This window comes from Colias eurytheme, chromosome 9 (assembly GCF_061535395.1).
Source record: "Colias eurytheme isolate Ceu_HAF_F1 chromosome 9, ilColEury1 Martin Lab GWU primary, whole genome shotgun sequence".
NCBI classification, from domain to species: Eukaryota; Metazoa; Arthropoda; class Insecta; order Lepidoptera; family Pieridae; genus Colias; species Colias eurytheme.
In genome coordinates, this window is record NC_142988.1 from 10881974 (window position 1) to 10898523 (window position 16550).

The 16550-nt window shown below is 35.3% G+C and overlaps 1 protein-coding gene across 3 annotated transcripts in view; it reads left to right on the plus strand.

Annotated features, from left to right (window-relative positions):
* Nucleotides 1-16550, plus strand: part of LOC149906114 (E3 ubiquitin-protein ligase HECW1-like) — an 89560-nt gene that overhangs the window by 33619 nt on the left and 39391 nt on the right. For 2 of the 3 annotated variants that reach the window (XM_090105989.1, XM_090105992.1), the window contains exons 2-8: nucleotides 11174-11275; nucleotides 11352-13460; nucleotides 13688-13832; nucleotides 14375-14558; nucleotides 14891-15076; nucleotides 15443-15568; nucleotides 16193-16282. In XM_090105989.1, the coding sequence (XP_089962115.1) occupies nucleotides 11174-11275; nucleotides 11352-13460; nucleotides 13688-13832; nucleotides 14375-14558; nucleotides 14891-15076; nucleotides 15443-15568; nucleotides 16193-16282 (2942 nt within the window). The remainder of the gene's footprint in view (nucleotides 1-11173; nucleotides 11276-11351; nucleotides 13461-13687; nucleotides 13833-14374; nucleotides 14559-14890; nucleotides 15077-15442; nucleotides 15569-16192; nucleotides 16283-16550) is intronic. The other variant, XM_090105991.1, reaches the window with a different exon arrangement.

Genomic DNA, 16550 nt, shown 5'->3' on the forward strand with positions numbered 1-16550 from the left:
GTTTTACATGTTTACGTTTGCATAAAATCAAACCCCATCTTCAATCAATGCATATTTGAAAGTTTTGGAAACTATAATCATACACCGTGTATTGGTCTTACCCATGTCTTACCTATTAATAGTTAACCAATGCTAATTATACTCAAATTAAACAATCAAACAAATCATCAGGTTTATTTTCATACGTTACAGCATATCTTATTCACGTGTTAATATCGTCATCATGCTGAGATATAAAGTAATATTTTAATTTCGTATTTATCTAGCAACAGCTATTCACAGTAAATTTGTCATCCTTGCCAGAAAGCCCTTCATGCCAATCGAACCGCTCGGCTCGTTCGACTAATATTTCGTCAAAAACAGGAAGTGCGTGCAAGAATTCAATTCAACGGACTCTATTAGCAGTTATAATTTATTAAGTGATATATTTAAAGGTTTTTTATTTAAATACTTCCTCTCCGATTTATATTTAACGTGTCGATATTATTACATACGTGATTTTGAACTGTTTTACATGATATTTGTAAATACATCACGAAATGGGTTAGCAAGAATCATCTCCATAAAACATGTAAGAAAAGAGGCAAATGAAGTAATAGTCTCACGTCTAAAGGTCTAGTCTACCGCGTAAAGTCTAGGTTCAGCTAACTCGAGCAGAAGTTTTCGGTATTTTGTATTCATTCCGCCAATGTTGAGGTCGTTCGTCCCGGCTCTTGTCTGATCATAGTTATTCTTTTGCATACCGTTCGAGGAATCCTGATTCCGAATGCGTAGTATTAGCACATCGGAGGCAAACGTTGAATGAATTTATATTGAATGATACACATTTTTCTTTCTATTCTCATAGCAGTTTTTTGCGTAGCTCATTGCTAGCTTTGATGGTCGTGACTATTATTCAAATTTGTATTGGCAGCGGTTGGAGGGTCTTCAAAATAGATAAGCTGTAAGCTTTATATAACCTTTGATATAATTAGATTCAGTAATGAGCATTGGTGTGTTTTGTACAATGTATTAAGTATAAGTTATTGTGAGTTATGTTGTAGGAAATCTCTTCTCCTCGCGAATGAGTGTTATTATGAATAACACCGTTTAACAAACGAATTATGCAGTTACGTACCTACAGACGTAAAAGAAAGGCCAAAAATAAATAGCTCAATATAGTTTAACCTCGACCATCAGTTTCTGATAGGCTTAGATAATAAACAATATTGAAATATATCGTTTTGCTCAGTACATCATGCGTACGACCAAATATTTCTCGGTGAGTTATAATTTTCAATATAATATCAATAAGTACGTCATAGGTGTGTACCAAAATAGCCTGGGCATGATCTTACGATAACATTCGTGAGAAACAATTTGGTTGATGGACGGCTTCGCTACGGGGAAGCAGTAAATGCTTGGAGTACGTAGATAGTAAATTTTCCTTCGTATTAATAAGCCGGTTATTTTCTAAATTTACGCGATTAATATTGCATTTGATGGTTCCTAGTGAGAACATGATGCCCTACCTTTTTTCTCATAGCGCCAGTTAATAATTATAGATCCAATCTCAGAACACTTATGGAGTAAATCTGGTATTTACTATGAGAATATATTCAAAAAGATCAAAGGATTTTAATATTTTTGGATTGGCTTAAATTTCTACTGGGACGTGAAATTGGGCATTTTTGTGTTCTCAGTAAATTATTTTAATGATAAAAAGTAAAGTTAAAGTTCTTTAAGCTTCTCGTGTTTTAGGTCCAAACAATAAACTGTCAATTTTTTAAATATTGACCTGGTAGCTTTGCCATTGAGTTAGAAATATAACAAACAGCATATTCTATATTTCTATCCAAGTTTCTATCATGTCGAATTAGAATTCCAAGCAGGATGTATATTTGTAGCACACTAAGGTCTTTCTATGTCATTCATTCAGGATCTTGCTTTCAAATCATACTGCGTACATGAATCCTTGACCTTTCTGCAACGAAACATGGAACAATATCCATTACGGTGCATATAACATGCTTATATTTTTCAATTGCATGCTTAAATGGATTTGCATAGTTGCATGAGCATGTAGGAGCGGTATCGATTATGGCATTTGTCCAATACAATTAATTTTACGACTATGTTAATTACAACCGCACCTTGTAGAGATCTTCTACCTTAATTATTTCGGTTAACGAAATGTGCCTTTTTGTAAAGATTTCCTGTTACTTTTTGTATTCAACCAATAAGTGCTATGGCGAAAACGTATACTTTCCTGTTTTGTGTTCCAGCAATATCTAAATATGGGTAACACGTCAGGGGCTGATGGTTGCGTTAACTTGTTTTCAGTTTGGTTCGGTTTTTGTTACGTAAAAAGTAATGAGCCAATCTTGTTAAAACCTCTCAGCAGATGAAACTGCTTTTAAGGAGAGATGGAGGTGTCAACCCGCCTCCAAGAATTATGCGAATATAACATATTTGCAGGAAATAGTTATAATTTCATAAATAACACCTAATTTGTTGGTAAACTTGTGTAATAAATAATTCATGTCAATGCAATCAAAGTGATAATTTGAGATAAGAGATACAATAATGGAGCATATTCAAACCTACGTACACCTCCAGATATTTTATATGGCGAATTAGTTCAATGAAAAATCCTCAATCCGTGTGCAAGCTTTATGTGGACAGTTGAATGATGAGCTCAAATACATGTATATAAGATTTAAGGGCGTTGGGTATTGAATAAATAAAATTGGTAATACTATTGCAAATTTTACGACTCCGGCCTTATTCTTGACCCGCTCTGTTTCTTTCGTATTACTGGGTTGATACGAATACTGACTTCAAATGGATTTCTAATTTCTATGAATCTTCTGTTTTTCCCTGAAGGTATACAGTAATTTGATGTTTTATTGCACTGCATGTAAATTCTTTATAAATAACTAGATTTCCGCCCGCGGCTTCGCCCGCGTTTTCAAAGGAAAACCCGCATAGTTCCCGTTCCCGTGGGATTTCCGGGATAAAACCTATCCTATGTGTTAATCCAAGTTACCCTCTATATGTGTGCTAAATTTCATTGTAATCGGTTCAGTAGTTTTTACGTGAAAGAGTAACAAACATCCATACATCCATACATCCATAAATCCTTACAAACTTTCGCCTTTATAATAGTATTAAGATAATATTTACGGTTTATCTATATTTTTGACAGTCATTATCCAACTTGCAGTAACGAGTAATAGAATATGCGAATTGCTAGATTAGATGAAGCCATAAATTGAACAATCAATTCAATTGAGTCTTGAAGATTGATTTATCGAGTCCCGAGTCTATTATTAATGACACTAAATATTCGCATGCAGCAAATTGTACAAGCGCGTGCGAACTTTTGTATTCAATTTCTAATAAACTTCCATGCAAATATTGCAAGTGGCACGAGCATAATTATGCGCATACCATCCAAGTTTTCCTTGACTTGCACACTTTTTATTTGGACTCGAGTCGTTAGGGCCTGAATAAACTAGCGACTGGCTTGGCGGATGTAGGTGTCCGCAAATATGAGCTTGCTCAATTTCCATACCGTTTACCTTATTACCTAATCTGTTTAATGCTATACGTATTTGTTTGAATGTGGTGGGCTGAATATTTGACTTGACTTTATGACATTATTGGTGGGACGATGGGACAAGTTAGGCTGACAGGTTGTCTCTGTAGATGTTTTTATGTTCAGTTGTGTAACGGTAAATTTATAGCAAATACGCTGTAACTGATTTTATGTGGTGGCATGTTGACTACTTTTTATGCTGCTTATGTGGGAAGGCTTCGAAAATACCTTAAGCTAATACCTTAAGGACTACTTGGTATGAAGAATTTTCAATTTAAAATATAAATAGTAGCACTATAAAATATTACACTTTCTTTTATAAGAATTACGAAACATTATTAGGAGTAAAGTCGGGAGTAGGATGAAATGGTCGACAAATTCTTTAATCTCCTATCATTACACAATCATTCCTTCACATTTTGAAACATCAATTTTCAATAATATTCCGCATTAAAATTAATATCCATCACTAAAAATGTCTTTCAATAATCAACCAATCAGCGAATGTAGCGTAAGTTAATTATGGCAAAATCAAGTGGGTACGAGTATCATTAACCATTAATGAAATGTAGTAGCGGTTGTCTATGATGCTGAGAGCATGAATGGTCCTCCCCACTTTGGTCGGGTTACCATCATGGCTATCTGTGGTATAGCTAACGCGGGGGCACGCGTGCCATGTATAATATAACATGTTATATCTATAATCTATGGTAATTTAGATCACGATCGACATTCGCGGGGAGCAGACGTGTGAATAGTCATAGATTTATATGTAGTTGTTTTTAATTAATGAAAATATAAATGTGAAAGGAAATAATAATTGATAATGTTTTTCGCAATTTATAAGCACTTTTTTTTTTCGTTTACAGGGGAAAAATAATATTGTATGCATATTGTACATTTTACTTGTAATTTCCAATTTATTTTAATTCGCAAAGTATACTTAATACTCCGTTATTCAAACAAAGGTATTATAATTGCACGCCTCATAAGCGAAGCGTTGAGGTGGGTACTACTGTCACTTCGCGCAAAACATCTGATTTTTCAAACTTAAAATGTCTTTATGTATCATACATTGCACTTGTAAGATAATACATACACACACATATTAAGAAAAAACACTATTTTTAACGTTCATGATATTTTTGATGTCATTTTTGTGATTTAAACTAGTTAAAAAACAGTTTAAAAAAGTTCTGTCTTGGACGTCCGTGTGTCTGTATGTGCGGATCCTTTTTCTTGTTAACACGATAGCGACCGAAATACATTACTAATCGAGTCTTTTTTTTTCTCTTACGCTTGAGTATGCTCAGGAATAGAACCCTTTCATTTTTCAGGGTCTGATTCGATGTGGTTTAATTGTTATTAAATAAACAAAAATAATAATTAATAAATAATTATTAAAAAAAAATTATGAGGCGTGCACTTTTGGATTTTCCAAATTATTTTCGTTTACAGGGGAAAAATAATATTGTATGCATATTGTACATTTTACTTGTAATTTCCAATTTATTTTAATTCGCAAAGTATACTCCGTTGTTCAAACAAAGGTATTATAATTTATAGTTATTCTTGTCCAGCTTCTGATATTAATAATAACTGACGGTTAAATGCCGCTATTAGACTTGAATGTAATCGAGTAATCGTCACGTTGAATAGTCCGTTCGTTATATGTCGTAACGATAAAAATATCGTTAGGTGCCTTAAATGTTAAACAAATTGTTTATCGTCTCACGGTCTTTTCTCATGACTGGTTCAAAAATATATATAAGTTTCTGAATACAATTTTTAACTCATAACATAATCCTTAAATACAACAACAATCCGTTCAGAACTGAAGGAGAAAATAATAATATTATTCATGAAAGTAAAGCTATATAACATAAATCATCGTTATCTACTCATTAGCATAACCTACAAAATCACAAGTGAATACATTTACATAATTCGTGATTTTGCAATCCTTTTGTCATTTATGTAGTATTGATTTTCCGCAATTATATATTGTTTGTTCTATCATTGTAGTTACTTACTTTCTACGAACTACGACGAGATATAATCGCATTTAAAAGAAGTCTACTTGTACAAATAAATGTTTGATTTTGCGTAATATTTTTAAACAATCGTAACGATTTAATGCAAAACAGCTGGCCGGAGATAGGCCACACTTCTCCGCCCACGGACGTCGACAACTGTCGTATCAATTTGAAACTACATAGTTTATTTCATTCATTTGTCGGTTGTAGGAACACATTCCGTAAGCTATAAAACAAAGTGTTTACTATGAATACCACTTCCATTTAACGAATTGCCATTTGCGTATTTTATATAACGGTGTTGTTTATACCAGGGATGTAACGGAGGTAGTTTTATCGGAACCGAAATCGGAATCGGAGTTTTCAAATTTGGTTTATCGGAATCGGAATCGAAATCGGAATCGAAATCGGAGGCAGGGTCAGTTTGTTTAAGGACAAATAAAACATGATTTATAGTCAATTCTTTTCATTTTTATTTTTTATTATAAAATAAAAAACAACTGTGAAAAAAATAGGCATAATTCCAAATGAACAAAAGATAAAATTAATGAATTTAAAGTTTAATTAAAATTAAAACCCAAAGTAGCGTGTTACATTTGGTGACATTACAATAAATGAACAATAGCTAAAGCAAATTAAATCAAAATGGACTCCAAAAGTAATGTATTGTACTTTATGAACAAAAGCTTTGATGCTTTGTAACAACTAACAAGTGAAAAAATAATTGATGATAGAGTGCACGGAGTGGGGGTCGGGGGATTCCCCGCGCGACATGTATGAACCTGTTTGGCACAGGCCGTCGCGCGCCGCCCGCTTTGTTTCGTTCCACCTCCGATTAACATCCGATACAAAAGTATCGGAACCGAAGTCGGAACCGAAAGTGTAATAATAATCGGAAGTTCCGACTTAACGGAACCGGAATCGAAGCTCCGTTACATCTCTGGTTTATACACGTATATCTTTTAAGTGATAAAATGTTAGAGCAAATAATCTAAAATATATTTTATGCAAAATAACCGTTACCGATTATTTTAATAGTTAGGGTCGATGGACTTTATCCAGATTTTTTTTTAAATAACCTAAAGAAGAGCGATAACTCTCATTACACTCTCTTATAGCACAGTGACAGTGAAAAATAAGTGACAAAATAATACCACATGTGTGTTATTAAAGTGTCTCACTTGGGTCTCACCATTTCTCTGACAGTAATTGTGCATGAGAATATAGTAGATAGATAGGTAGAGTCAATAGAAACCGCACATCCATATCCCATTCACGTACGTGAAACTGTGTTTCGGTGCATTAACCAATTTCTAGGCCCTAATAAGCTATACTATTGGCGGGCCATATCGGCTCCCTATAAGGATATAACGGGCGATTCCTTCGCCTGCCATCTTGGGCAACTCGTTCCGTCGGATAAGGCCAGTAAGCTTCGCCATAATAAGTCCTTATCTATAGTACACGAAGTATGTAAAGAAAACGAATCTATAGAACAGCTTGGATAGAGTGAATGCAAGTTTGCACACGTAATTTTTGCTTTATGTTCAGGTATACGCTGATTTACCAATGAACGATCAGATAAATTGGAGTATACTGATAATAACGTAAATACATTTTCACGTGGTTAATTTTTTCGTAAACTGTAGCATATATTGATTTAACTGAACTTCTTTTAAAAGCGCTATTGAATGGATAAAATACAGAAACTCTGATCTATCTATCCTTTAAAATTACAAATTATCCATTAGTAATGATGCGCTAAGTCAGTCATCGCATAATATACAGTATCAATTATTTAATCCTACATTTTCCATCGTACATTGCAGCATTATAAATTATGCTTGAGTTATCTGATGTAAAGCGTTACTTGAAGTTTTCTAGACTAACAATTATCATGTGAGTCATTTTATAAAACTATGTAATCGGAATTAAGCACCCACTAGAGTAGACATTCTAAGAATCGATGTTAACATAAGCTAATCTTAATTGTAGGAAGCTGAATTATTTAAATGTTTCGCAGAAGGTGGAAATTGAGGTAAAACTACAATTTACGCTATTATGTCTGATTAACAGTATGCAGGTATTCATATCGTCTGATATCATCTTAGATATCATCATATTGCATTACAATTTCCAAAATAGAAACGCCTTTTTAAATAGCGCTTGTAATTCCAAAAAATACCCCCAAAGTCCTACTTTTTAATCGTAACCCACGCTTTGTTTCATATTTATTTTTTTCAAAGAATATTGACTTTTAGTATACTTTTATTAGGTCCTTTTTTACCTCAAAACTTCAACCTGCAAATATACATTTAAAATCCATTTCCTAACCACTCCGAAACTTTTTAGCAAAACAAGAAGTCAAAACGTAATTTATAAGATTATAAATATTATCTCGGGAGGTGCAAATGGGTGTTATATCATTTAAACACAGAATATCCGGTCTCTGGATGGAATGTTAAGTGGTCTGTAGTCATAAAATTAACCGGTCCTTTAATGGGCCCTAGTGAATTAAGGGATTGTAATGGTTCTAAGGCTAATAAAATCATTTTGAATGTCACATTTTATCTGTAAACTTTGAAGTGAGATTAATTAGGTGTCTGCGTTAAAAGGTTGCGGTACCTCGAAAAGTTATCGACTCATCTTATTTACATTTTTATTGATTAACGGTAGAGTTTTGATCATTTACGCGTAGGTATATATGCAATTTATTTTTAAGTTCTCAATTAAACTATAAATCATAATATAACTCGAACAACAACAAATGCAGGTGGACTAACAATCTATACTCCATCCAAGATAATCCACACCTGTAGTGCATCTATCGTCACATCAACAATCGTCAGGAGATCGTGTGAAATGTCGTTATCGTCACGTTGGAGTCACGTCGTGAAACCGTCAAATCGTCACTCCACTAATGGGGGTCTGTCATCGGCTAGACCCCTTTAAACTCTCGTTTCCTGTCGTCCAAATGTTATTTCAACGCGGATACACTTAAGTGCTGGAAATTGTGGTTTGTTGATATATTCGTCTTTAACACAGATGCGACGTGTTAATTGGTGCGACAGATTATGATGAACTTTGTTGTGGGTTGAATTTGTAAAGTAAAAAGTATTATTGCAATGGAAATATATTTATAGTTTATATTAACTTAAATATAATATCATGCAAGATTCTCAGCCTTTTATACTGATCTTTAGCTCTTATTGTTACTTTATCAGAAATCTTCGATAGATGTTGTATTCCAAGCGCTCTATTTACATTTTGTTAGTAGTTATAAGTTTAGACAACTTACAACTACCAGTATATTCTTATTGTTTATGAGTTTTGTTATAAATTCCTTGAATTCCCGATATGGTGCGTTATAAAGGAGTTAGAACGTAGTGTAGGCGTTGTAATAAGGGCCATGTTGACCGGCTTTTAACTACACTCTTCCTGTCATGTTTCACATTATTCATTGATGTCATTATAACGCTGATGTTCATCTGATGTTACATTTTTGCAGTGTGATTAACTTCACTTTATGATGAAATGTCACATGACCCTGTCCGCCTTGGCGTTGCTAATTAAAAATGATTTTAATTATCTTCTGCCTCTTGCGGCCTTATTCCGCTGGAATCTTCCCAATAATTGACTTATTTAATGCAAAGTATCAATGTCGACTCTTGCGTCGAATATGAAAGATGTACTGACATATCAACAAGCTCTAACACATTTGCATATTATTTGACATTTTGATGATACGATAGCGGATAGATGAAGAAAAAGTTTTTTGTCTATGATTCATTTCGAGTCTCGGTAAATTTTAATTTTGTTTTGTACAAATTATCAACAATCATGCCTTTACCATTTCAATTGAGCATAAATTCAATAAGCTGTTTACGCATAACGAGAGCATCACTCGCTCCCGTATCTGCGCTCGTATCCTGCGGACGGAAGGCCGGATGTTGCGTCACCGCCGGAAATAGACCCGTGTCAGCGCTGTCGTCACCGCGGCGTCACAGACTTGACTAAGCGGCAAGCGCGGTCTAGCGTGGCTGTGGGCATGGCTCTTCAGGCAACACAACTAGCCGATGAAAAGGCAGGGTATGATAGATGATGATCAGATACAAATTGGCGGGATATGTATATATATAGGCACATACATGGATACATAGGTGTCTATTTGAACGTAGTAAGAAATCGACAATGTATTAACTTTATTATGATGTGCTTGTACATAAATCTTATAATTATACCTACTTATTATAACAGCGATATAAGACTTATAAGAATAATATGCAATAATACAAAAAACTACATTACAAATAATATTTAATAAATCATGTTATTTCCTGAGCTCTATAAATTCGTGCTTCGTCATTACAATTCCGAAAATTCAGGAAAACAGTTATCACCATAAAAATATCTCGTTATACTTGACAAATTATTGCTCTGAACCCGCAATTCCACGAATGCCGTCTAATTTTTTGTCTATTTAGTCATTTGTACCGAGATTGTTACGCTCACACATGATGGTAATAAAGGGGAAATGACTGTCATTATTGTTAAGTTTCATTCAGCCTGCTTACGTGCTTAACCAGCTAACGACGTGCTTAAATATTATCCAAACGAACATATGGACACAAAAGGGATGAGAAATATCAATCATATACATATCTCAGAACATTTTCCTCGTGTTCATATAATTCAGTAGATTATCTATAAACTGATAATTTTATCAATTATTATTACATCTACAGTCAAAATATCAAATAAACGAACGTCATCGAGCGAGCCCGCGCAACTCGATCCATGTTGCGCTAATTTTCACACCTTATTCTTCATGAATTATATTGCTGAGCTTGTGAACAAAGTCCAATGTTTGATGTAAACATCCACCGAGCATTATTTACGATCGGCCAAAACGCTTAATCAAGTGCAGAATGATGTTAACCATGCACCGATATTTATCCAATCAAAATATGTTAATTCTAATTCGCTCCCGTTCAAATCGGCCGCGGTTTCAATTTGCCTCGTGTACAATTAATGGGCTTGTATTCTCAATTAACTGACAATTCGGTGGCTTCGATTATTTCGCATAAAATGTGCGGGCGACTCCCGCATCCGGCGATTAAGTCTGGCGCATAAATTATGTTGCGCCTGCGCCGAACCGTGCGTCCTACGCCTTGATTTTTGTTAGATAAAAAATGGAAGGGTTCGCCGCAGTCTGTTTCTTCATCAACGTGTTCTTATTGTTTGTTTTTGCAAGTCCTCTGCACCTGTGCGTAACCTTTTGCTTTTTGTGCTCTGATACCCATCGCATAAAAAGCTCTGACAAGGTTTTGCTCTCTTTACCTTTAGCGAAAAGATAATGATTTTATTGAAAATCCTTTCAGTGTTTTTTTTTTATGACTCGCTATCTCGCAAATCAGTTTTTTATCGCTATGCAATTTAAATAAAGTGTGTATAATGAACGTTAACTGCCATACTAAATCATAATTATAAATGAGACTTGACCTGATAGATAAAATATGACGGAGACGGTATGATAATAGTGTCAATTATTGATTTACAGATCCCGCAAGCATCGCCGGCATCGCCAGGCTCGTGCCGGCGACCGGATGCGACACTGGCCACATAATGTGGCTGCTTGATGAGCCCAATCAACCTTATGAAGGTAATTATTTATGCTCAACGATGTTGATAACTTCTCTCTACACATGCAAATTTTAACCGGTCATATTTAATTTCAGATTGCGAGCAGCTTCTCTGTTTTCGCTACTACAATGGCGATGATGACGAATGCGTGGCGGAGTCCTCGACTCTTCCACCACGGTTTAAAGTCGACCTCAAGAAACTGCCGCTTCGGCTTAAAGAAGGCATTTCACGGAAGAGGAGCGGCGACCAAGTATCGCCATTCTCATATAACAATGAAAGCTTTGAAATGAATTCAGAAAATAGTCCCAGAATAGAACGAGTTTGTCCAAGTCAAGATATCAAGCATTTAAGCGAAGATGTCAATAAGTGCTCAATTAGTTCTTTAGAAAGGAGCGGGACTTCGAATCTCGACCCGACAAAATGTGATCCTAGCAAATCTCTAGTTAGTAATTTAAGTAAGGAATCTCCCTTTGTAAATAATGAATCTCAGAGTACGATAGATTGTAAACCAACGTCATCGGGTGTAAAAAAGAAATGTCCACCACCTGTCGATACCGGAGGCGGCCAGCCGTTAAATGGTGTTAAGAAAAAAAGTAATTTTAATATGGGTTTGGAGTCACCGTCTTCACCAGATACGGAGTACTATAAGATTTGGTCACCACAAAATCCATGTAAAATAATGAAATTTGTGTATGATGTTGAAGGTGCAAATATACCTAATGAAGCGCAGAAATCTCCAGTCCCCCCGTTACCCCCAAGACAGTCGCATAAGCCTTTAGAACGAATGCATGCGTTACCTCCAGCTGTACAGAGGCATAGAAAACCTAAAAAATTAACTAAACCGGAAGACGCCTTTACGTTTGAGTTAATAGATACAGATGAACAATTTTTTACTGATAAAAATATATCAAATTCAGCTGGATTACAAAGTGATATCAACGATTTTAAACCAGGTGAATTTTATTCGAGCAAGCCAAACCATCTTCCATCAACGACTAACGTCAATCAATGCCACAATGTGGCACCTTTAGCTACACCAGAAACTGAAGGTAGCTTGTGTGAATCCACCTTATCAACTATAAAAGTATCGAAATTGACGGATGATAAAAAATTAAATATTGTACCTGAAGGCACACCTAGTGTAAGTAGAAAAAATATTATGTTCATTAAGGATATAGGCCCTGATAATTATATAACTACAACATTTGCGCGGAAAGATAAAGATGTGGTAGATGGCTTTCAATTTACTCCCAATCATGCAAAATCAGAAGAAAAAGCGCAAAATACCTTCTTAAATGACATCAGTAATAATGCTGATTTCGAAGACGATAATAAAAATCAAATTGAGGAAAAAGAAATAACTGTAAAAGGTCACAAACCTCTAACGAGGCAAAATTCCGGACGGGCAAACACACCGACCATGATGACAGCTTTTCTTAATTCATCCCATATAGAGGGACCTAGTAGGGAAAGTGACAGTAATAGCCCTAATGGTCCGAGTTCTTGTAATTCCTCGCATTCAACATCACCCGTCGACGAAGGCTGTAAAGGTATACCTAATGTCGGTACGTTATTGATGAATCGGAAATATTCATGCGACAGTTCCACACCGAAGCATTCAAGTTTACCGAGACATTTATTAAAAAATCTAGGATGTGAAAGTACTCCAAAACATTCCCCTCACCGGACTAACTTTCTTAAAGATGCTCCAGATAGTCCTGCGAGGCCACATCCGCGAGTTTTAACTCGAGTAGCAGCTCTTGCTGGCTCAGCAGTTCCGCAATGTCCTCCGACTCCGACTCACCACGCCCGGCGGCCACGCCCTCTGCCACCTTCAGATTTACACCCACCTCCCGTGCAGAGCGCAGAGAACCGGCTTCACGAAAATTTCGAAATGGTTGAGTTCACTAATGAATTACGGACTTCGGAGATAAGATCTCCTAATCTAGAATTTATGAACAGCAATCATTTTACAATTGTTCACGCTGGGCCGCCGGACGATGTTGTCTTGAGAAGACCACCGCCTATTGAGGACATAGACGATAATGATAATGCCGTAGCGTCACCAACACCCCTGCGGCATATGGCTGGTATAAGATTACCTTCAATACCGGAGCGAACGTCACGGCAGATGGCGCTGACAGGAGATTTTCCCGCCAATATGATTGGCGGAATCATCGAATGTGAAGAACCACTGCCTCCTGGTGAGCATGTTTGTACGCTTTCTATAATGAATAATAATTTAAATGCCTCATATTACAATTGGTATTTTATTACTTATAGAAATTTTAAATTGCCTGCTCAAAAGAAGGATCGAATTTTTTAAACTTTACTTAGTCTTTTTGATTTTTAATTAGAAAAAAATATAATAGTATAAATATGTACAGAAACTTGAATTTATATTAAACATGGTTATTTTATCATCTTTCAGGATGGGAAGCTCGTATGGACAGCCACGGCCGAGTATTCTATATTGACCACATAAACCGTACAACAACTTGGCAAAGGCCAGCAGCTAATGGAACTTCACCAAGATCACCTGCACCTGAAATACAGAGGAGGCAGTTGGATAGAAGGTAACTGTTTTGTTATACATACGCTATCTATAATTTTATAAATGAATAGTAACTATATAGTAATAAGTATGACAAGAAAACTTGATATCTATTTAAAAATTAATAATATTTAATAGTTTTTGTATATAAAATAGCTACTCAACTGAGCAATCGTCTAGTCAGCTGAAAGCATGAATTGTTAATTTGTGAATATGACATCTGCATCTGTAATATTCGAATCGATAACTGCACTGCAAGCAACGACTGCAAGCAAGCAATAATAAATAATTACATAAATAAATGTATTGTATATTTACACCTGAACCTTGATAGAGCTTAATAAAAAGTTATAGGTTATCTGACAGACATATAGTTACTGCGTGTATTTTTACGCGAGTATTTTACATTTAGAAAATTCGGAATTATATAATTATTAAATCGCGTTAAAAATTCGTTAACAAGTCTTTATTTCTAATAGTTATGATAGTCCATACTCTTGGTCCATACCATAAACTTTTCTTGTGCCCATAGAGCTTTTTCAATATAAATCCTTATGTTTTCAGGTACCAATCAATCCGTCGAACCATGACACGGTCGCAACTCGGCGGTGAGGAAGAGCGCGTGAGTTCGTCCCCGCCTCCCGCGGCGAGCACGTCCCGCCCGGAGCCGCAGGTGCCCCACGCACCGCACCCGGCCGCTGAGTTCCTCGCTAGACCGGACTTCTACTCGATACTGCATATGAATGCTGTAAGTACTTATGCGTATATAAATTATTTAGATTTAATAGAGCATTGTAAGTAGCGCATTCGGTACGAATACTTCAAAGTTAGTTGGATATGATTTACATTTCCAAATTCGATTTTACAACTTACGTCATATCAATAAATAATATAGTCCAAGTATTAAAAAATATACAGAAAATTAGTAAATTGTATTGTTTGTGTAATGAAGACAAATGCATACCATGTCTATGTATGCACTCCCAACGATGCAGTACAAGGGAATACCTACTTAAATTGGTAAAACGAGCAACTTTACCTAAAATCGTCAAATAAAACTTCTTAATTTTATTGTTCCAGGAAGCATCATCTCTATACAACTGCAACTCCACTCTCAAGCATATGATATCAAAAATACGTCGAGACACTTCTTCCTTCGAGCGGTACCAACACAACAGAGATCTTGTCGCCTTAGTCAATATGTTCAGCGAGTCTGATAGAGATCTACCACTGGGATGGGACACTAAACTCGATAGAAATGGAAAGGTAATTCCAATTTATATTCCTGATTAAAAAGTATTAAATAAAACACAAAGACATTTAGTAAAATAACCTTAACGATTGAATTATTAAACACAAGTTACACAACAGAAGAGGAATTAGAAAATGCAACCCATATACTAATATTGTAAATTAAAGATTATAAACTAACACTAAATATGCGCAACAGTGTTAACAAATTCAGACAACGAGCAAAAAAATACGTTAACAGTTGAATCATCAAACACAACACAAGCAAATGAGCAACCATATAAAATTTTTCACACAATTAACTAAAATATTTTACTAAATTATAACCACTTATAACCTAACACTTTGTAATTCGTATATACTAACCAAACCTAACCATAGCGTTTCTTCGTGGACCATGTGATGCGGCGCACGACGTTCATCGACCCGCGGCTCCCGCGCGCTCCCCAAGCGGGCCCCTTCTCGCCCCTCCTCCCGCCCAGGCGACGGCTCATACACCACGACCAGGTCCAGCTTGTCGCATTATCTGTGGTCTTGTAGCTGTCAGTTGTTGTCTGTGGTCTTGTGTTATCTGTGCTTTGGAAATTTGTTAAAAACAGATATTATATACTACGTAGAATGTAAATAAAGCTAGAAAAATTCAATAAGTTCTTATTTTTATTTTACCTAAAATAAATAAATATCTTAAATATATCAATGTACTGCATAACTTGATAATTGAATTTTTAAAGTACAAATTTTATGAATTTTCTAAATGATAACATTAAATTGTTTCCTACAATATAAAAACGAAAAGATAGCATAAGACCATCCATTTTTGTTTGTTCGCATGTCCGTGTTCTGCATCGTGGCTCTCTCTTGTAGTCTGTAGATGTGTGCAATGTGCATCGTGCTGAATTTATGTTGCATTATGTTACAAGCACGTATATGTTTGTGTTGTTTTCGTTCTTTATTTCTCTCGTTTTGTTTATGTATGTGTTGTAATTGGTTTGTCGTTTTGGGTTATGTTTTTACGTTTTTTTGTTGTGGTACTTAGATTTTCAATTTTTTCAAGTCTCTATATGGTTTCGAGCACATATCTTTACATTTCTTTAATACTACACTGTTATATTTCGTATTTATTTTGTCCAGGCGCCAACTCCACCTCCACGGCCACCAATCACATCGTCGGATACTTACACGCATCAAACTCAAGAAATTCCGGTTGCGTATAATGATAAGGTAACTATAAAAAAGTGAATTTTAAAACAAGCCTAATGGCCAGTTTCACTGTTCTGTTTAACTTTTGAAATGGATATTGTATGTAAATTATTATGTCAAAATGTGGCTGGTTATCAGAGACATTATCAGCAAACAGTGAAGCCGGCCCTAATAATAGTTTTTACTTCCATTTTAATACATATTATTATAATTGCAGAAGTAATATTTTCTTACGTTATCATGACGTTACGTTATCATAAATATTTTTTATTAAAAAATATGTGAATAC